The 22,822-nt window shown below is 46.7% G+C and overlaps 1 protein-coding gene across 3 annotated transcripts in view; it reads right to left on the reverse strand.

Moving 5' to 3' along the window:
* Window positions 1-22,822, reverse strand: part of PEBP4 (phosphatidylethanolamine binding protein 4) — a 286,848-nt gene that overhangs the window by 202,843 nt on the left and 61,183 nt on the right. For 2 of the 3 annotated variants that reach the window (XM_034965835.2, XM_034965836.3), the window contains exons 2-3: window positions 11,886-12,022; window positions 4,489-4,615 (exon numbers count right to left, since the gene is read on the reverse strand). In XM_034965835.2, the coding sequence (XP_034821726.1) occupies window positions 4,489-4,615; window positions 11,886-12,022 (264 nt within the window). Of the gene's footprint in view, window positions 1-4,488; window positions 4,616-11,885; window positions 12,023-12,124; window positions 12,465-22,822 lie in introns of those variants that run through there. The other variant, XM_003823588.5, reaches the window with a different exon arrangement.

Below are 22,822 nucleotides of genomic sequence, written 5' to 3' on the forward strand. Positions count from 1 at the left end.
AGGAGAGGAGACTCCACATGTAGTCTACTGGAAGACGTCTCTGCTCCATCCATTAGGGGCTGTTCTTCTAGAATTGCTGTGGGTGTTGGGAGCCCCCTGTCCTTCCTCGGCTAATCATTTTGTGACTGCAGCAGCCTGTATTTTTCTGCTCTGTGTATACAGAGAAGGGTTGGTGGGGGCGGTGGACCTGTGAGTTCCGAGGTCTCTTATAGAGAGGAGAGTTCCAGGCCTCTAGAAAATTTGGGTTGAAACTTGTGTCTCCACCATGGGCCAATGAGGGCGAGAAGGTGCTCCCTGGGAGGCTGCGGCTAGAGGCCTGGGCTGGCATGAAATGCACTGGCCCAGGTGGATAGGGCACTCAGGGCCACCTGCTTTGTGAGGAGAAGAAATAGTGCCTGGGCCAAGCCTGATTGGAAACTCCAGGGAGAGCGGGACAGACCGGGGCAGCCTTTTGTTCCCTCCCTGTAATGCAATGCACATTCCCCACTTAAAGGCAATTTCTGCACTTCAAAAGGATTCCAGCTGGCGAAATTTAAGGTGGAGAATAAGCCCCCAGTCAAGAAGCTTCTCAGGGGCCTTTCAGTTTTCCTTGGCTTGAGAACGGGATGCATTTTTAAATGTTTGCCTCTTCATGTTTGTCAGAGCGCCAGGGGAGAAACGCTTCCTCTTACTTCCACACCTCTCTCGCTCAGCCATAGCTGGCACGGGAACCAGCCACGTTTTCCTGTGTTACTTTGCCTTCTCATGAACCTGCCTGACTTCCTCTCTTTCTCTGCCTGCTTCCCCACCCACCCCCCAGCTCACACCCCACCCCTAGGGGGAGGAGAGAGTCCTGCTGCCCTGGGTTCACTAGGTTTAGCAGCTTTCCTTCAACAGATGCTGAAAGGGCCAACAGTTGGGCTGACACAGCTCATAGCTCACACTCCAGGAGATGCTCTCCCACATGTCATTCATTCATTCATTCATTCATTCATTCATTCATGCATTCATGCATTCACCTGTTCACTCTCTCACCTAGTCACCCAGTCAGCCAGCATGGCATCTGAGGTGCTGGTGGGGCCCACGGGTGACTCAAAGAAAAACAACACATAGTCTTTCTCTCCTAACTTATAAAGTGCTTGAAGCTTTGAGAGACAGGAATGAGCAACTACAGCACAAGACACAGGGAAGTCAAAACCCAGTTTAGAGGGTAGGAACATTTTAAAAGCACAGAGAAAGAAAAGATCAGCCAGGGATGTAGGTGGAGCCCAGAGGGAGGCAGTCAGGGAAGGCTTCCTAGAGGAGGAAGCATTGTGACGGGAGCAGGGTCCAAAGACGCCAAGGATGGGGAAGTGGCCAATGCCAGAATATGGAGGTGGGAAGCTCTCTGGTGGGCACAGAGGCACTGCTGCACCCCTCTTTCCAGGGCTTTGGAGTTTGCTGGGGGCGGGGGAGGGGGGGTGTTCCCAGGCATGTCCACTGGCAGTCACTGCTTTGGTGGCATTGCTTCAGTCACCTTGGAAGCAATGCACCATCCCCACATAGCAGTCACCAACTCGTGCCCTTCTCCATCAGGCCCAGAAGAAATACCTTCATGCTCTTCTCTGTCCTAAACACTCAGGCTCCCCGCACCCTTTTCTTGAGGGACCCAGATAGCACTTGCTCCTCCAGCCTCACCAGTCATGCCCTCTCCCTTAAGGGAAGCTCCAACTACCACCTTCCCTAGGAAGAACTATCCTTCCTGCCCACCCCCTTCCATTCTAACCAGGGAAAGCTTCCCTTCCGCCAGCCCACCCCTGCCTGTGCCAGCGCCCCCTGGTGTCTCCCTTAGAGCCCTTGCCAGTGGCCCACTGGCCAGGCCCATGGGCTCTGGAGTTGGGCAGACCTGGCTTTGACTCTGGCTCTGGCACCTTTCAGCTCTGTACTTGGCCAGATTACTCACTTCCATAGGACCTGCCCTTGCATTTCCTACCTAACATCCTTTCACCCTTATCTGATCAATCACACCTTGACTTGCATTCAGGGCAACCATCCTCCTCTACTCTCAGTCCTTGTAGATTAAGGGGAGCTGTAGACGGTCACTGCTAGGTTCAGGGATAGGCACAAGACCAAAGCGAGACCAATCCTGTGACTTTTAATGGATGGAAAACCCTATTTCCACTGGGGTTGACAAATTGGTCAAACACAAACCTAAGGCTGTTGGGGCCATCTTTGTCACAAGGAAAGACTCTATTTACAAATGAAAACAGCACAGAAAAAAACAATCAAGAGACAGATTCCTGGTGACACTGAGCACCTGGATCCAGCCTCGCCTGAAGTTATCCCTGGAGTTTTCAGTTTTGTGAACCAATGTTTCCCCCTCTTTTCTGGCTTAAGCCGATTTGAGTTGACTTTTTGTCACATGCCACTAATAGTCTTGATGAAAGAAATACTTAACTTGGAGACTTAAATGAAAGGTCCGAGTAGTGCCCAGGAATGGAATAAGGTGGCACTCACTGACCACTTTGGCAAATCTCTCTGAATCTGCCTTCTTATAGGTCTGTTACATTTCCATAAACTATAGTTCCATAGTAGTAGAATACTATGTTTTTCTTCTTCCCACAGCTTCGATCAAATCTTCCTTTGTAAAATCTTCACTCTCCCTGGCTTTCTTGACCACAGCTCTGTGTTCCTCATAAATCTCTATGTTCCACATCCGTTTTCTCCCCACCCCACCCCCGGGCTGAGGCAGGATGGGTTTAACAGTACAAGACTTCAGGATGTGGCGTGGGTGATGTCGTCTTTGTGTAATGTGCTGATAAGCCAGGGCAACGAAACCAAATCAAACCAAAGACTTTCCCAACAGGCTTCAAATCCCTGCTCTGGAGGACACCAGGTGCTCAGAAAAGTCTACACTGCCATCTAGTGGATGTCTGCAGCATCATCAGCACGCGGAAGGGAGCCCTTTGGGGAGAATTCCCTTGGGACTGTCCCTGGCCTGTGAAAGCATCTGACTGACCCTTACTACATAAGGGACAAACCCCAAGACAAGTGAATGGATGGTGAAGCCGAGAGTCCTGTCCCGCAGAGTAGCACATACTCCTCTAAAAGATTGGGTTCCTGCCCGGCCTCTGCACCTCCCATCCCAGGAGTTAGAATCAGCAGGCTTCCTTTCTCTGCTCCTCTTGGCTGTCCACAGGCGTGCCCAGTCCAAGGGTTTCCAGGGAAGAGGGCTGACGCTGTGTGCACATGGGTGTGCATGCAAGTGTGTGTGTGCACATGTGCACACATGTGCACGTGTGCCCTTTATTGCTTGTCTTCCCAAAGGAAAGGGTGTTTGTCATGTTTGCAAACAAGACAACCTAGCAAAGCTTCATGACAACAGCCTCATAACTTGCGAGCCATATCACAATCTATTTGCTCTCTGATAGTGAAAAACACTTCAAAGAGAAGAGTCTATTCCCCGCATTGGAGTAACTTGTGTGCTGCCGCCCTCCGGAGCTTGTTGTCCTACTGGGCTTAGCTGACTGCATGAGGCCTAAACAAGGCAGCACTGAGGGGAAGGAAGAACCCCTTGTGGCCCTTCCCTGCCACCCTGCACAGAAGGGACCAGAAGGTCAGCCTTGGTGTGTGTGCTTGGTCACATCCCGGCCACGACCCTTCCATCTCCAGGCATTTTTGACCCAAGTCCTGCCTAGATTGAAACCAGCACCTCCTTCTAAAACACAGCAGAAAAGAGGCCAGTCTCCACCATTGACACTCTGGGGGCTCAGTCTGGCCCAGGAGTCAAGAAATAAAGAAGCGGAGACCAGAAGGCCAGATCAGCTTCCCCAAAACACACTCTGGCTGCTGAGGGCAGCAGCAGACCCATTTCCCACTTCTATGACTCTTCCCCAGGCTTTCCAGACCCCTAAATGTAATAGTGCTAATCACTGCCCAGTAAAATAGTTATTTCCAGTTCCTAAAATGCTTTGTTCTTCTTTTACACAACTTTGGGCAAAAGAAGAGCGTGTCTCATGTTGTGACAACAAAGCGTCAAGATGCACTGACCTCTGCCTGTTTAGGCGACTTGGGAAGCTCTGTCCTGGTAAATACCAGCTTCTCTCCAGCCCAGAAGCCATCTGAAGGCCCAGACACCCCGTGCCTTGAGAGAGGACTCCTCCCATACCACGCCTTCTTCCACTTATCTGCCAACTCCAAAGCACACACCAGCTGGTCTCCACCAGGCTTGGGGTCCCAGATCTCAGAGGCAGCCAAGGAGCTCCCAGAGCAGGGGAGCAGGAAAAGGCCTGGGCAGAATGGCCTCAACCATCACCAAAGTTTCCAGTCTGCAGCCCTCCCACCGGCCCCCAGCCTTCTCCTCAAGTCCACTCTAAGGAAGGCACAACTTTATGGCAACAGCCATCTGCTGCCACCAGACCCAACCCAGATGGCTCTGCACGCAGCTTCAAGTCACCCAGATGAGCAAGCCTGGAGGAACATCAAGACCCCCAACTGTCCCCCCGCTTTAACACAGCCCTGCTCACTCACGTCCACGGCCCCCGGAAACTTGACTATCGGCTCCATCCAGGAGGTGATCTTCTGTCTGTAGTTGTTACAATCAGGAACAACCTTGCAGCCAATGTTCCCCAACTCTGGGTAGAAAACTTCAAGGCCTCTATGAAGAGAGAGGGGAGGTTGCCCTGTGTCAGGGTTTTAAGGGAGCCTGGGGTTCCCAAGGCTTCAGTCTAGCACTATTGGAAATGTAAAGTGAAATGGGATCAAATCCTAAACCTGCCACTAACTAGTTGTGTGACCGAAGAGTTACTTGACCTCCTTGTGCCTCAGTTTCCTCATCTGTAAAACGAAGACACTAATAATTCCTCCCTCATGGAGTCAGTGTGAGAAGAAAAGTGGTGGTCAATGGTCAGAACAGAACCTGGCACGTTGTAAGTCATCAGAAAGTATAATATTAATTATCATCAGCCTTTACTTCCCTAGAAGAACAGATATCCTTAGGCAGACTTAGTGTCTTTAAAGTAGGATTGAGTTTATAAAAACAATACCTATAGATTGCTTTTCAGGAACATTCTTATTACAGAAAGAAAGGCTTAGCAAGTCAGCACAGCTTCCTTCAAGGGCATAGACCTTCTCTCTCCCCTAAACAATCAAGAGCTCCCCATGCCTGAAATCCCACCATTAGGTGAAGAATTGGCTTCTTTGGGTTAAGCATTGACCATAGCCTAGGTTCTCTTTCAAAATGCAAACATCCCTCAGGGGGTAAAACACTGGCTCACTAAGACTGTCAGTATGAATGAACCAGTTCATCTATTTGCTCCCTGAGAAGAAGGACCCGAACAGCACCAGGGTTCTGAGAATGTGGCTTCCTGGAAGGGAAGAAAATATGATGCAGAGCAAGGCAACAGAGCCTGCAGGGCAGGGCAGGCCGGGCTGGGCCATGACTGCACCAGGCTGGCTTTAAGTGCATGCTTTTATTTGAAACTCAGGAACATAGGTAAGATTTTTCAAAGACATTTTTTAAAACTGTTTTTGCTTGCCCTTCTATTATAATTTATCTCCTTGACCTAAGTCCTCTGTAGGGTTAATGCGGGTTAAGACATCACTGAGAGAGAAAGGGTGTGGGTAGGGAGTGGGTGTTGCAGGTCCCCAGCCTTTCCTAACACCTTGCAGGGCTAAGCTGCTCTACAGCCTGCCAGTAGCCACCCACAGCTGTCCACAGTGCCTTGCTGGGGTGATGTCTAAGGGGACCCTGTGAGGATGTAATTTGGAGAACAGATCTGGAAAGGGAGCTCCCTGAACCTGGGGCCTGGGAGTAGGCCAAGAGCAGCTTCCTGGTGGGGAACCCTGCATTGCCCCTCCCACCTTCCACCTCCCACCCTTCCAGTGGCTCCTGAAGTCCAGCCTTGGGCAAAAGGCCGCTGAGCCCCCAGCACCTGGCAGCCCCGGACCAGAACACTTCGGTGGGCCAGCGCCCCCAGTGCCAGAAGTCACATGCTCTGGTCTCAGAGAGTGGAAGCAGGATGAGTCATGGGCTTGCTGAGCAAATTTGTTTCTTCTAACTCTTTGCGCATTTACAGCAATTCTTGGTGGATGGCAAGATTTTCACAGCTTTTGGAGAAGTTTTAGGCGACCAGTTTTATCTTCCTAGCATCATCTTAAGGACCGTTTGGTTTGTTTCTGCTGCAACTCCTTGCTGCCACAGCTAGTGAGATGCGAGGCAGAGAGGGGACCCACCAAGGGCAGAGAGACAGACAGCAAACAGCACAGGATGGGAAAACTGAGAGGTAGGGAGGAGGTAAACTGAGGGTGGAGAGACGCCCTGACGCCCATAACCCCTCTCCCCTTTTTATCAGAGTGGAATTGTTGTAAATATCAAAAGGATTAAACAAGTAAAATCAGCAAATTGTTATTTGATGAGGTGGGCACAGAGCCACAGAGAGTGCCCTGAAGGACAGGGCACATGCCAGGGAACCAGGGATTTGGGTCTTGTCTCTGTCCCTCTCTTCATGCCCATAGGGCACTGCCAGGCCAGCGTTTGAACATAGCATATTGCCCCACCTAGGATGATGGGAAAGGGGCATGTGCAGGCCTCTGCCCTGCTCAGCTGCTTTAGCAAAGTCTTGGAGAAGGACACGGAGACAAATTTATTTGATCTGCAGATGGCACAGAGCTGGTAACCAACAATTCTGATGATCAAATCGACTTACGAGACAACCTGGACAAACCTGAGGTGAGCTGAATCAAAAATTAAAGTTACTGAGAAAATACACTTTAAATTTTGCATTCAAGACTAGGCACGCTGGCTCATGCCTATAATCTCAGCTCTTTGGGAGGCTGGGGTGGGAGCATCACTTGAGCCCAGGAATCTGAGACCAGCCTAGGCAACATAGTGAGACCCTGTTTCTACCAAAAATTAAAAAAAAAAAAAAACAACCATGGTAGTGCCTGCCTGTGTTCCCAGCTACTTGGGAGGATCACTTGAGCCCAGGAGGTAGAAGCTGCAGTGAGCCATGATTGCATCACCGCACTCCAGCCTGGGTGACAGAGCAAGACCCTATCTCAAAAACAACTTGCATTCAAGCCAGAAAACCTCAAAGGGGCCACCTTCCTGTGTGCCCTTGCTGCTTGTGGTTTACCTGACATGGAATTCATTCTAATTTCCATGTGGAGAGTTTGGGGATCTCCTGATCTCCTTGACAAGACTTGGAGGCACTCTAGACAGTGGAGTGAAAAGATCAGGGGCCCTGGCCCCAGCTTTGCCATGAACTAATGCTACATAAGGGACTGGGGACGAAGGGCATGACTTTTACTGGGCTACCCCAATAGATCAGGGACATCACATATGTATGATTTCATTTCATGCAACCATACCTTGAGGCAGCTGTTATCACTATTCCTATCTCCAGATGAGTAATTGAGAAACTGTTGGACAATACCTATTTGCAGCTGCTACGTGTTGGAGTGATCTGTTGTGTACAACAGAGAACAAGTACAGTGGGCTTGGCTGCACTTTCTTCGCCGCACCACACGTTTTCCCTAGTGAGCTGTTTCATTCCTCCAGGCTTCAGTTTGAGCCAGGTGGTCATGTGAGTCTCTGTCATGGCAAGAATTAGATCACAAGGGCCGGGCGTGGTGGCTCAAGCCTGTAATCCCAGCACTTTGGGAGGCTGAGGTGAGATGATCACTTGAGCCCAGGAGTTAGAGACCAGCCTGGGCAACGTAGTGAGATCCTGTCTCTATAAAACATAGAAAAAATTAGCTAAGTGTGGTGGTACGCATCTGTAGTCCAGCTATATGGGAGGCTGAGGTGGGAGGATCGCTTGAGTCTGGGAGGTCAAGGTTGCAGTGAGCCATGATCCTGCTACTACATTCCAGCCTGGGTGACAGAGGGTGATGCAGGGAGACCCTGTCTCTAAAAACGTGGCTTCTCAGCTGTGCCTGTAGGAAGGGCTTAGAATTTCAGCTGCCCCTCAGTGAGTGCTATGGTCTGAGTGTTTGTGTCTCCTCAAAATTTATATGTTGGAATTTAATCCTCAATATGATGGTATTAACAAGCGGGACTTGAAAGAGGTGATTAAGTCACCCTTATAAAAGGCACCCTCATAAAAGAGGCTGAAGGGAGCTGCCCTTCCCTTCCCCCATGTGAAGTCGCAGCAAGAAGGTCCCATCTTTGAAGCACAGAGCAACCTTGTACCGCACACTGAATCCACTAGCACCTTGATTTTGGTGCTTCACAGCCTCCAGAGTTGTGAGTAATACATTCCTGCTGTTTAGAAATGACCTAGTCTAAGGTATTTTGTTATGGTAGCTGAACAGACTAAGACAGTGAGGATGACAAAAAGACACATGGGATATGAGGCTGCCTCGAAGAGGGGGCTCACTGTGAAAGTGTGGGTCACCCCACTTGAAAAACAGCAAGCCAGGTACGGCAGTGCATGCCTGTAATCCCAGCACTTTGGGAGGCTGAGGCAGCAGGACTGCTTGAGCCCAGGAGTTTGAGAACAGCCTGGACAACATACCGAGACTCCCAACTCCACAAAAAATAAGAGACTTAGCCAGGTGTGGTGGCGTGCACCTGTAGTCCCAGCTACTCAGGACGTTGAGGCAGGAGGATTGCTTGAGCCCAGGTGTTCAAGGCTGCAGTGAGCTATGATCAGGTCACTGCACTCCAGCCTAAGTGACAGACAAGACTCTGTCTCTAAAAGAAATGTATTTAAACAGAAGAGAAACCAAGGCCCCTGAGAGAGATTGAAGGACTGGGGATGACTGCCCAGGTTGGGGGGAGCTGGCGATGAAGGGGCAGGGCAGGGCATGGCACCTGTCACCACACACATGAATGACCACAAAGAAGATGAGAAACTAGACTAGTTTGTGTACCTCATGGATCTGCACTACAAAAGGTGGGGTTGATGTTCAAGAAGAGCAGCAGGGCCTTGGGATAAGAATGTACTTTCTGAAGAACAGAGCTTTTCAACACCAAAAAGCAGGACGCTTTGAGCAGCAGCTCCCATCCCTAGGGGAGCTTGCAGGGTTGACTGGATGGCAGCAGCAGGTGGGGATTTTTGAGTGGATTCACCTCCTGGCTGCAGGTTTGGAGGATCATGGTTCTTTCAATTCTGTGACTGAGCCCAGGGTTGGGACCGTCGGTGGTTTTGCTGGTCTTGTCTGGGGTATCTCAGAAGCAGGGAAGGTCTGATTCCCGAGAAGCGTTACTCTTAACAATGTCTCACTGCTTGTCACAGTACATAAAATTCCTCCCTTATAGATTAATACCTTTAGGCATTGAGTCCAATCTTTAAGAGTTCCCTGGTAGACCAAATGCCCACAAGAGGAGTGCCTTCTCTGGGGGATCTCTTGCCAAGGTCAGAGCCTGAGCTGAGTGGGGATCTTGAGGAGGGGTCAGTGCAGGAGGTCCTGCTGTCTCCTCAGGGGTCCGATCTGTCCTCGATGCATTTTTCATTTCATCATCATTCATGATGCTCTCTTCCAAACAAAAATCTTCAGTGACAATAAAGACAAAGCTCCTCTTTTGCGATGATGGCTTGAAATCAAAAGACATCTTCCTGGCATGCAACCTTAAGGTCATAAGTCTCTTTCTCAGACTGGGGGCCTGCTGGTGTATTCTGGGAGTCCTGAGAATGAGCCCCCTCGACTCGAGTCTGGGAGCCCTGAACCTGGGGTGAAGGTTGTCAGAAGCAGATAGGGAAAGAGCATGAGTGTGGAGTCAGACAAGGGGGCTAGATCTTGGCTCTGCTACTTTTAAGCTATGTAAACACTGTGGACAGATTTCTTAATCTCTGGGGACTCTTCATCTGCAAAATGGGGGTGCTAACACAGACTTTGTAGGTTCGTTACTGACAGTGAAAGGAGTCAAGGAGTCCAGGCACCGGCAGAGCACCTGGCACACAGAAGGTGCCCTGGGACTTCCCACGTGTGTCCCCATGCATGGGTCACCAGGGCACCAACATGTGATCTTGGCAGGGCAGAGCCTAGGGCATCTGGAGCCTCAGGCTGGTCACCCCCAACGACCCTACAGACATCCTCATTTCCCACAGTGTGGGAAACACCAGGAACTGCTGAGGTCCTCCTTAAGGGGCCCTTATTGTGGCCCAGGCCTGCTGTACCCTGGCCCAGCTGACCTCTCCTGGTTACGGGGGTGTTGACCTTGCACTGCTCAGAGCGAGAAGCCTGCCAGCCCCTCAGCTCACTCAGCAGAGCACCTAGAAAATTAGATCCCACTTGTGAGAGGCAACCACATTTCTCTTCCTTCTTCCACGTGAAAACTTCACCCAGAACTGTTTTCTTGCTTGTTTGTTTTTTTGTTTGTTTTTTGAGACAGAGTCTTGGTCTGTCGCCCAGGCTAGAGTGCAGTGGCGCAATCTCGGCTCACTGCAACCTCCACCTCCCAGATTCAAGGGATTCTCCTGCCTCAGCCTCCTGAGTAGCTGGGATTACAGGTGTGCGGCACCATGCCCGGCTAATTTTTTTTTTATTTTTAGTAGAGACGGGGTTTCACCGTGTTGGTCAGGCTGGTCTCAAACTCCTGACCTCGTGATCTGCCTGCCTCAGTCTCCCAAAGTCCTGGGATTACAGGCGTGAGCCACCGTGCCCAGCCTACACCCAGAACTATTTAACGAGATTTTTCAAAATATACTGACATGAACAAAGTTTGTTACTTTTTTTTTTGTTGTTGTTGTTGTTGTTTAGGCAGGGTCTGGCTCTGTTGCCCAGGCTGGAATGCCGTGGCACAATCATGGCTCAGACCAGCCTTGACCTCCTGGGTTTAAGCGATCCTCCCACCTCAACCTCTTGAGTAGCTGGGACTACAGGTGTGCATCAGCATGCCTGGCTAGTTTTTAAACTGTTTTGTAGAGAAAAGAGTCTCTCTATGTTGCCCAGGCTGGTCTCAAACCCCTGGGCTCAAGTGATCCTCCACCTTGGCCTCCCAAAGTGCTGGGATTACACATGTGAGCCACTTCATCCAACAAAAATGTTACTTTTTAAGAAGGATTCAACTACATAATTTTAAGAGAAGACATGTATTTATGGTTCTAAAAGTAATGTTTGTCAAAAATGTTTTAAATAAAATTAAAAAGAAAAACAAACATTTTCATGAATAGTAATGTTTGTGAAAATTCAAAGGTACAGAAGAGAGTAAGTAGTCAAAGTTCTTTTTCCCCCTCTCTCATTTCTCACACATGGGCTCAGTGGGGTGTCCCCCTCCTCAGCCACCAAACTGGCAGGGAGGTTTGGCATCAATTTGACCTGGGGAGTCCTCAGGATGACCCACAAGTCCAGACAAATGAAGGCTTGCTTTTCTAACCGGCAGAGTTGGTGAGGAGAGAGCCAAACGCCAGGCTTTCCAGCTTACCCAAAGTAGAAGCAGCTTGTGCCCTTGGAAGGGAAGAAGCCAGCCTCGTCACCCAACTCCATCCAGTGCCATGATCCCTAAAGGGCCCTGCACAAACGCTCCTGGGTCCTATCATTGAAAAAAAAACCTCTCACACAGGAAGGGTCTAATCATACACCTTCTTTCATTAAAATGCCTCTTTGTTGGGGTTCTGGGGAGAGGGGGCATTCAGGCTGCAGGGAGGGATGGTCTCTCTCTGGGTCTCTCTCTGAGGGTCTCAGCCTCCTGCCCCCACAAAGACCCCCCAGGTTTGGAGGGCCCAAACAGAGCCGACCACATACACAGCCCTCCTGGTCCTGGGAGAGGTGCATTCTGGAAGGCAGGAAGGAGTCTGTTTCTAAATCCCTTTCTCAGTGCCATCCTCCATCAAGGTGGTCTCCAGACCTGACACGTGTTCTGCCTTCCCATAAACTCAGGCTCAGGAGATGGCGCTCCTTGGTTCTGGATATACCCTTCCCTGCGATCTACCTGCCTGGTAGCCTCTGTGCCTCCCGCCTCCAAGCCTGCCCTGACTTACTGGCAAAAGAGGGTGTCCTCGTCCAAGAGGGTCTCATGCGCACACGGGCTGTTCTCGTCCTTGTCTCCAGTGACCACCATCATGAGACCCAGTAACAGTGCTGCTGTGACCAGCCTCATTGTCCAACCCATGGGCACCTGGAACAGAAAGAACTCTAGAGCCGTTGGATCCCCTGCAGGGGCCTTCCTGCCCACTACCTGTGCCCCCCACCCCAGGGGCCCACTTGGCAGGATAGAGACCTCTGGTTAAGCACAGGGAGAAGGACAGGCAGGTTCCAGGGCTCCGCAGCTAATCCAGTCCACCACCCGGACACAAGTACTTTGGGAGGACTGGGCCTCTTCCAAGTTGGACTCAATGTACATTCCTGGCAGAGGCCCCTCCCCTGGCAGGACACAGCTTTGTTGTCACTCTTGTCCTGGCTGCCAGGGCAGAGAGCAGGCTGCAAAGTAGAAGTGCTTATATAAGCTTCTCGGTGCAGCTCCTTGTCCAGTCCCTGCTGTTGGCCCGGGGATGGTCAGCTGGCCAAAGGCCAGCCTGCTCCTTGGCTGTAAGGCAAGCCCTGGGAAGCTGGTGATCCCAGGCTCAGGGCTAAGAGTTGGGCTGTGCCCCTCAGACCGGCTCTGACTCTCCTGGCCCCCATTCTTCCACCACCTGTCTCCACAGCCTGTGAGCTTCCCCAAGCTGGAGGTGGTTGGACACAGTGACCTTGTGTAGGAGGGACTGCTGCAGGGGGTGGGGGCAGGCGCACCCCAGACCGAGGCCAGCTCCGAAGGGCCAGCTGAGGACAGAAGGGTGCGTCTGGGTGCACCTTGCAGCTGTGCTGAACTCAGCACTCTCCCAAAATAATCGTATCTGGAGAAGGAGGTCTGGGGAGCTGCTTGGGGCTCAGAAAGGGGTGGCCTGCCCCAGTGGTGCACTGGGAGGAAGGGGAGCCGGGGACTGTCGCCTGCATTCCCTTGGGGAACAGTCCTGCCACCAGGTGCATGTGGGACTCTGGTTTGAGCCTGAGTGGGCAGGGAGAAGAATAAAGGCGGCTTGCCACAGCCTTTCCAATAGCTCTGCTCTCTGCTTCTCAGAGGCGGGGGTGGGAGAGACGTGCCAGCAACTCAGGACTCCTGGCTTCTGCTCTGAGCTCTCTCTGGATGCTGGGAGGCCACTGTGTCTCCCTAGAATGCACCACTTTTCCTTTTCACAAACAAGTAAAATAATTCCTGTCACCGTGGTGCCTTGCTAAGGAATATGAGATCATCGCTGTAAAGTACACGCAGCTAGACCTTTAGAGAAACTACTTTCAGCATAGTCTGCTTTCTGGCTCAATTCCTGCCTCCAGGATCCCAACCTGTAGCAAAAAGCCCCCCTTAGGGGCTACATATTAAACACATTTCTCAATCATTAGGTTCTCTGAAGTACAACCAGGACTCCCCCTTGCCCCAACCAGAAAACGTATTCCCAAGATCTCCCCTAGTGGACAGAGTCTAATAGTAGCCTCCTCACAAGATCATTATGAGAATGAAATCAACCAGGTTAAGCCCTCAGTAAGGTGCCTGGCACATAGTAAATGCTCAATAACTTATGAATAGTCTAAGTATTCTTTCACGGATCCATCCATTCATTCATTCCTTTGCAACCCACTTCACTCATAGGCATTAAGCACCTCCCACGTGCCTGCCCCATGTTGGGCCCAGGGGTATAGGTTGAACATGGCCTTGTCTGCATGCAGCTCACAGGACAGCCACAGCCAAGGAGATGCTGCCAGAAGGGCTGCCCAAGACCAAGAAACTCATCTTCCAAATGGCATCCACTAGAGAAGTCTCAACTTTTCTGGGTGTCAACTCTTTTAGCACAGTGATGGCGGCCTGGAGGAAGGGAGAGCCCAAAGTGCAGGTTGCTGCTGTTGAGCCCACTTCCAGTGGCGGTTCTTCCTTACTCCACGTGCCAGGCACTTTTATCTCCGAATCCTCATGCCAATCCTTGGAAATAGGCACTATTATCACCCCATCTTATGGAGGAGGAGACAGCACAGTGACATTAGTTAAAACCTGATCTTGGTCACCAGGAAGTGGCAGAACCGGAATTTGAACCCCAGGCTCTGGTTGAACCTGTGGAAACTGGGTTGAGTCCACTGAGTCCATGCTTGGTTTTGAGACAGGGTCTCACTCTCATCGCCCAGGCTGGAGTGCAATGGGGTGATGCTGGCTCCTGCAACCTCCGCCTTCTGGGCTTCAAGGGATTCTCCTGCCACAGCCTCTCAAGTAGCTGGGAGTACAGGCACACCACGGCTCTGGCTAATTTTTGTATTTTTTGTAGAGACGGGGTCCTGCATTGTTGCCCAGGCTGGTCTCGAACTCCTGGGCTCAACTAATCCACCTGTGGGCTCCCAAAGTGCTGGGATTACAGGCGTGAGCCACCACACCCAGTCCAGTGTCCACGCTCTTAACCACCTGGCTCCACTGCACTCTGTAGCTGCTCCACTGCCTCTCACTCACTCCCTCTACATTCCCTTTGCTCTTGGGAGAAGGACCCAGAGTCCTTCACGTGGACCACAATACCCTGCGAGATCAGGCTTTTCCTGTCTCTCTAGCTGACTTCCTCTTCCTCTCACATGTTACCTCTGGCGGGTTCCTCAAGCTCCTTTCTATGCCAGGGCTGTGATAGGCACTGACCCTGCTTCCCACCTTCATTAGGGGGGTAGCTGAAATGTCGTTTCCTAAGAGAAACTTGCTCTTTCCCCTAGGGTCCATCAGATTCCTGTTATAAACAATTAGAGCACTTTACTGCTTTCTTCCTTATTCTCATATAGTTGTAATAAATTATTTTATAGTTATTTGCTTAGTGATAATATCTCCTCATCCCCCCAGCCTATAAGCTTCTGGGAGGCAGCACAGGGACTGTCCAGCATTCTGAGCATCTTACATGGAGTATATAGAAGCTTAATAAAATTCTTGTTTAAGTGCATGACACACGCCACTTCCGTTTCTGATCATCCTCATTTTCACTTAACAGGTCTTAACTCTGTATAAACATCAGTAGGAAACTAATCACTCAGGTTGGCCCTTAGCCCTGGATGCCTTTTGCTTATTTATCTAACCTTCTCTGGCTTGTTTTTGTGCAGAGAGATCTGGCAGAATGCAGTGGTTCTCGGGATTTTTCAAACCTGATCTTTCTCTTGGGGATTTTCAGGACTTTGATTCTTACTTGAAACCTAAGATCTGAAAGCCGTGTTCAAGCTTGCGGAGTGACAATTCTCCCTCCCCATCACCACCCCGGCTCCTGGAAAGTCCCATTGCTAGATTTCTTGGTGCCCACCCTTGAAGTCCCCCTCTCTTCCTTCAGTTACCTGGGCTGGGACCACTTCCAGACACCACCATTCAAGCCAAACCTGTGGCTTCCTGAGACACATTGGTCCCTCCAGCTACTGGGATCTGTTAGACCACTGCTGCTGAAACTCTTCACTCCCTTCTTATCCCTCCAGGCCTCCTGTGCCTGACACCCTCCAATCACTGCCTAGGCCTCATTTCATTTCTCTACCCAGACACAGACTCTTGTTCTTTCTCTCCCTCCTAAACCTTTCCACATAGGCCCTCTGGAATCTCTGAACTGTAGTGAACAAATTCCCCCGAATTCTTTTCATTGATTCCTAATTAAAAATTAATTGAGATATAATTCACACATAAAATTCACCCTTTTAATATGTATAATCCAGTGAGTTTTCGTATGTTCACAAGCTTGTGCAACCATCACCACTACCAAAGTACAGAGCATTTTCATCAACCTAAAAGAAGTCCTGTACTTATTAGCAGTAACACCCCATTCCTCCCTACCCCCAGCCCCTGACAACCCTAATCTATTTTCTGTCTCTATGAATTTGCCTATTTTGGATGCCTCTACCAACATTTTCCCCTCCCTCTTTTCCAGCCTCCCTTCCCATGACCAATTTCTTGGACATTTTCATCACTACAAATTGCTCCATCCCTAAAATATTAAATTCAAGCAGTTTTTTTTTTGTTTGTTTTTGTTTTTAGATGGAGTCTCGCTGTCACCCGGGCTGGAATGCAGTGGCATGATCTCAGCTCACTGCTGCCTCCGCCTCCTAGGTTCAAGTGATTCTCCTGCCTCACCCTTCCAAGTAGCTGGGATTACAGGCACGCACCACTATGCCCAGCTAATTTCAAGCAGCTCTTCTGATCACCATCTCTTCTCCTTCCTCTACCCTCTTGTTACTTCTCTGCACTTAGTCTTTCATTTGATTCTAAACTCTGGTCCCTTGACCACTCTCCTTTTTCCTTACCTATTCTGACTACCTTCCCTCTGGTACCCGGGTCTTGCAAACCTTTGTACTATTCACTTGCTAACATCTTCAATTTCTTCGCCCTTATCTTCGCATTGCAGCTGTTGGATGAAACTTCAAATTTGGAACAGTCCAGTGATCTGGCTACTCCGTCATGCAATCCTGCTCCCACTCTACTCTCAGTATCCTGTGCCTTCTACAGAGCCCAGGGTGGGGCCCAGGAGCCATGGGGGAAAACACCGTGCTAAGTGAAAGCAGCCAGTCGCAAAAGAGGACATATTGTATGATTCCATTTATATGAAATGTCCAGAATAGGCAAATACACAGGGACAGAAAGTAGACTAGTGGTTGCTAAGGCTGGAGGTGGAGGTGGGATAAGACGTGAATGAGAGGTATGGGGATGATAGCTAAACGGTATGAGGTTTCTTTTAAAGGTGATGAAAATGTTCTGAAATTGCCTATGTGATGGTTGCACATATCTATACATATACTAAAAACCACTGAATTATACACTTCAAAATTTATGAATTGTGAGATATGTGAAGCATATAGCAATAAAGCTGTTTTAAAAAAAATCATCCTGGGGATGTCAGCAAAATGGATGATTAGGAAGCTCCAAGCTCTTGTTCCCTCATGGAAAGCTAAACACACATACACACACACACACACCCCCCCCCAGAGAGACAGAGAATTGGATGAACTAACTTTATAGAAGCTCTGGAAAACAGCCAAAGGTTAGAGCAGCCAAGTAAATGCCTAATCAAGGAAAGCCTCCTTAACCGCACCCTGGGTGAGAGAAGGAGACCGTGTCTCAAAAAATTTTTTAAAGCCTCCTTCAAAATAATAGGAATTTTTCCAGACACGGTGGCTCATGCCTGTAATCCCAGTACTTTGGGAGGCTGAGATGGGCAGATCATCTGAGGTCAGGAGTTCAAGACCAGCCTGTCCAACATGGTGAAACCCCATCTCTACTAAAAATACAAAAATTAGCCAGGCATGGTGACAGGCACCTGTAATCCCAGCTATTTGGGAGGCTAAGGCAGAAGAATCACTTGAACCCAGGAGGCGGAGATTGTGGTGAGCCAAGATTGTACTATTGCACTCTAGCCTGGGCAACAGACTGAAACTCCGTCTCCAAAAAAAAAAAAAAAAAAAGGTTGGAAATTTCATTTTCTTTCTACCTTGTTCCACCTCCACTGCCAGCAGTATTGGTCTGGAGGAGATGGTAGCTCAAGCCCCAGCTCTTCCTTAAACTCAAAGAAGCAGAGCCAGACCCATCACGTGCAATGCTCTAATCTGTCTGGAGTCCACTTGCAGGAGTAGTCTCTGCTTTGCCTAAGGGAAAAGGGGAAGCATTGCTTATGAAAACAGCAGACCGACTATAGACCTTCAGACACTGAAGACAAAGATTACAGTTGAGACATACAATAGACCATCTAAAGCCCCAAGAAGCTCAAGGAATTTCAAGTAAAATAAACTCAAAGAGACCTACGCTGAGACATATTAGAGTCAAACTGTTGGAAGCCAAAGACAAAGAGAGAATTTTGAAAGCAATAAGAGAGAAGACTCATCATGTATAGGGATCCTCAATAAAATTATCAGCCAATTTATCCACAGAAACTTTGAAGCCCAGGGGGCTTTGGGATGATATAAAGTACTGAAAGAAGAAAAGTTGTCAATTAAGAATTCTATGTCCAGCAAAAGTATCTTCCGAAATATTAGTAAGAGAGAAATTAAGAAAGTCCCAGATAAACAAAAGCTTAGGGAGTTGATTACCACCAGCACTGCCCTGCAAGAAATGCTGAAAGTAGATCTTCAGGATGAAATGAAAAGATGACAGTGAGTTGAAACTAGGTGAAGAAATATATCAAGACCTTTGTTTGAGGTAAACACACAGCAAATTAAAAAGCCAGTATTATTGTAATTTTGGTTTGTAATTCCACTTTTAAATACAGAATGTCTTAGTCCATTTAGTGCTGTTATAAATGAATACCTGAGGCTGGATAATTGATAAAGAGGTTTATTTGGCTCACAATTCTGCTGGCCGGAAGACTGGGCAACTGGTGAAAGCCTCAGCCTTTTCCCACTCATTTTAGAAGGGAAAGGGAAGCTGGAGTGTGCAGAAATCACACAGTGAAATAGAAAGCAGGAATGAGAAATGGGAGGTGCCAGGCTCTTTTTAACAACCAGTTCTCATGGAACTAATAAAGTGAGAATGCACTCCCCTGGAACTGCATTCTATTCATGAAAGGTCTGCCCCCAAGACGCAAACACCACCCATTGGGCCCCACCTCCAATACTGGGGATCAAATTTCAACATGAGTTTTGCGGGGCACAAATATCTAAATTATAGCACAGGATTTAAAGACAATGAATAACATAATTATAAATCTTTGTTAGTAGGTATATAACAATGTAAACTGTAACATCGGTAACACAAAATGGGGGGCACAAAGCCGTATAAGTAAAATGTTTGTATGCAATTGAAGTTAAGTTAGTATCAATTCAAATTAGATCATTATAACTTTAGGATGTTATATGTAATTCCCATGGTAACCACAAAATGTATTTATAGAATATACACAAAAGGAAATGAGAAGTGAATAAAACATGTCATTACAAAAAAAATCAACTAAATGTAAAGAAAGGTAGAAATGGAGGAAATGAGGAACACAAAAAGCTGAAAAGCAGCCAGATGCAGTGGCACATGCCTGTAGTTCCAGCTGCTTGGGAGGCTGAGGTGAGAGGATCACTTGAGCCTAGGAGTTTGAGGCCAGCCTGGGCCACATAGTGAGACCCCATCTCTTAAGAATGCAAGCAAGCAAGCAAGCAAGAAGAGCTAAAACATACAGAAAACAAATAACAAAATGGCAAAATAAGTCATTGAGTCATTGTCTATCAGTAAATCGATTTAAATTTAAATTTAATTGGGTTCAATGCCTCAGTCAAAAGTTATAAACTGGCAGATTAGATTTTTAAAAAATGATTTAATTATATACTGTCCACAATAGACTTGCTTTAGCTCTAAGGACACAAATAGATTGAAAGAGAAAGGATTTAAAAAGATGTACACAGTAACGAAAAGAGAACAGGGATGGCTATATTAATATCAGACAAAACAGATTTTAAAGTCTAGTTCTACAAGAGACAAAGAAGGGCATTGTATATTGATAAGAATCAATTCACCAAGAAGACATAACAGTTATAAACCTATATGCACCAAACATCAGGGATCCAAAATATATAAGCACACAAGGATAGAATTGAAGGGAAAAATAGGTAGCTTAACAACAGTAACTGGAGATTTCAGTAGTCCACTTTTAATAGTGAATAGAACAACTAGGCAGAAGACCAATTAAAGAAATGGGAGGGTGGCTGGGCATGGTGGCTCACACCTGTCATCCCAGCACTTTGGGAGGCCGAGGTGGGTGGATCACTTGAGGTCAGGAGTTCAAGACCAGCCTGGCCAACATGGAGAAACCATGTCTCTACTAAAAATACAAAAATTAGCTGGGCACGGTGGCAGGCACCTGTAGTCCCATCCCAGCTACTTGGGAGGCTGAGGCAGGAGAATTGCTTGAACCCGGGAGGCAGAGGTTGCAGTGAGCTGAGATCACTCCACTGCAGTCCAGCCTGGGCGGCAGAGTGAGACTGTCTCAAAAACAAAAAACACAATACATCCCTAAGCCAAAAATTGGAATTCTGAAATGCTTCAGGATTCAAAACTTTGAAGGCCTATGGAATACCACAAGAGAAAACATCCTACACCTGACCTCATGTGATGGGTCACAGTCAAAACTTTGTTTTATGCACAACATTATTAATAATATTGTATAAAACTATCTTTAGGCTGTGTATAAGGTGTATATAAACATAAATAAATTTCATGTTTAGACTTAGGTCCCATCTCCAAAATATCTCATATATGCAAATATTCTAAAATCTGAAAAATTTGAAATTTGAAATACTTCTTGTCCCAAGTGTTTTCGATAAGGGAAACTCAACTGGTATACCAAGATGTATGGGATGCAGTGAAAGCTGTACATGCTGTAAAATAGCTATAAAAGCTTACATTGAGAAGTTGTAAATGCTTATATTAAAAAAGAAGGAGGATCTCAAATCAACAACCTAAATTTACACCTTAAGGAGCTAGGGAAAAAAAAAAAAAAGAACAAGATAACCCAAAGCTAGCAGAAAGAAAGAAATACTAAAGATTGCAACAGACATAAAATAGAGAACAGAAAAACAGATAATCAACAAAACCAAAAGTTGGTTCTTTGAAAAACATCAGTAAAATTGACACTATCAGCCAGATTAATTAAAAAACAGAGAAGACTCAACTAAAATAAGAAATGAAGCGATTACTCTAAAATTTATAAAAATAAAAATATAAATAAATAATATTTTACAGAAATAAAAAGGGTGATAAGAGATTAATATAAACAATGGGTAAGGTTGTTGGTTATGTAATAAATTTGATAACCCAGATGAAATGGACAAATTCCTGGAAACATAAAACCTACCAAGACTGAATCATAAAGAGATGGAAAGCCTGAATAGATCCACAACTAGTAAGAAGATTGAAGCAGTAATCAAAAATGCCCCAGTGAAGAAAAGTTCTGAACCAGATAGTTTTACTGGTGATTTCTACCAAACATTTAAAGAAGAATGAACACTCATCCTTCTCAAACTCTTCCAAAACATTGGAGAGAATACTCCCTGACTCACTCTGTGAAGCCAGCGTTACTGTGGTACCAAAGCCAATTTTCTAACCAAAGTTAGAAAAGAAAACCACAAAGCAATATCCCTTAGAAACTCTGATGCAAAAGTCCCCAACAAAATATTAGCATAGATAATTCAACAGTACACTGATAGGATTATACAGCATAACCAAGTGAGATTTATTTCTGGAATGCAAGCATGATTCAACATATAAAAACCAATCAACATAATACCACCACATTAATAGAATGAAGGAAAAATACTACATGGTCATCTCAATTGATGCAAAAAAAGCATTTGACAAAACTCAACACACTTCCATGATAAAAACAAACTAGGAAGGGAAAGAAGCTTCCTCAATATGATAAAGGCCATGTACAAAAAGCCCACAGATAACACATACTCAATGGTGACAGACTTCAAGTTTTCCTCTAAGATCAGGAACAAAACAAGGATGTATGCATTTGCCACTCTTATTCAACATATATAGAAAGTTCTAGCCAGAGAAATTATGCAAGGAAAAGAAATAAAAGGCATCCAAATTAGAAAGGAAGAAGTACAATTATCTGTTTGCAGATGACAATCTTACATATAGAAAACTCTAATTTTTTAAAAAAGAATAACTGTTAGAGCTAATAAGCAAATTCAGTAAAGTTGTAATTTACAAAATCAACAAACAAAAATCAAATGCATTTCTTTGCTCTAAAAATGAAGAATTCAAATAGGAAATTAGGAAAACAACTCTGTTTATGATTACATAAAGCAGAATAAACTAGGAATAAACTTAACCAAGGAGGTGAAAGACTTGCACACTGAAACTACAAAATTTTGCTAAAATAAATTAAAGAAGAGATAAATGTAAAGACATTCAATGCTCATGGAGTGGAAGACTTAATATTGTTAAAATGACAAAGTTACTCAAAGTGACCTACAGATTAATTGCAACTCCTATGAAAATGCCAATTTTTTTTTACAGAAATAGAAAAACCTATCCTAAAATTTATATATAATATTGTGGGACCCCAAATAGTCAAAACAATCTTGAAAAGAAAACATAGTTGAAGAACTCATACTTTCTGATTACAAAACTTACTACAAAGCTACAGTAATCCAAATAGTTTCGTACTGGCATAAAGACAGATAAATAGGCCAACAGAATAGACTAGAGAGCCCAGAAATAAACCCTTATGTGTGTGTGTGTGTGTGTGTGTGTGTGTGTGTGTGTGTGTGTGTGTTCAAATGATTTTCAGCAAGGGTGCTGAAAATGATTCTGGGACAAGTGGATAGCCACATGCAAAAGAATGAAGTTGGATCCTTGCTTTACACCAGATATAAAAATTAACTCAAAATGGATCAAGATCTAAATGTAAGAGCTGAAACCACAAAACTCTTAGCATAAAACACAGGGGGAAATCTTCATGACATTGGATTTGGCATTGATTTACATAGGACACCAAAAGCAGAGGCAGCAAAAGTAGACTGACAAATTGAACTCCATGAAAATGGAAAACTTTTGGGCATCAAAGGACACTATCAAGACAGGGAAGAGACAATCTGCAGAATGAGAGAAAAAAAAATCCCAGGAACTGGTGTTCTCTAGAACCCCCTTCGACAACACTGGCCACTCCGTCCTCTTCACTGTGTAGACCTCTTGTTCAGCCTGTGTGGACTACTCTCTGTCTTCCCAATCAGCTGTGCTCTCTCCCACCTCTAGGCCTTTTTGCACAAACCATTCTGTCTATAACGGACACTTTCATCTCCTGCCCCATGACCCACCTGGCTTACTTTTGCTCACCTTCATGTGCTATTTAAACATCACTTTCCTTTAGGGTACCTTCCTGGGTATCTTGTCCTATCTGCAGACAGCATCTGCAGTACTTCCACCAGGACAGTATAATAGTATCTGGCCATTTTTGTTTATTTCCTT

Source organism: Pan paniscus, chromosome 7 (assembly GCF_029289425.2).
Source record: "Pan paniscus chromosome 7, NHGRI_mPanPan1-v2.0_pri, whole genome shotgun sequence".
Taxonomy (NCBI): Eukaryota; Metazoa; Chordata; class Mammalia; order Primates; family Hominidae; genus Pan; species Pan paniscus.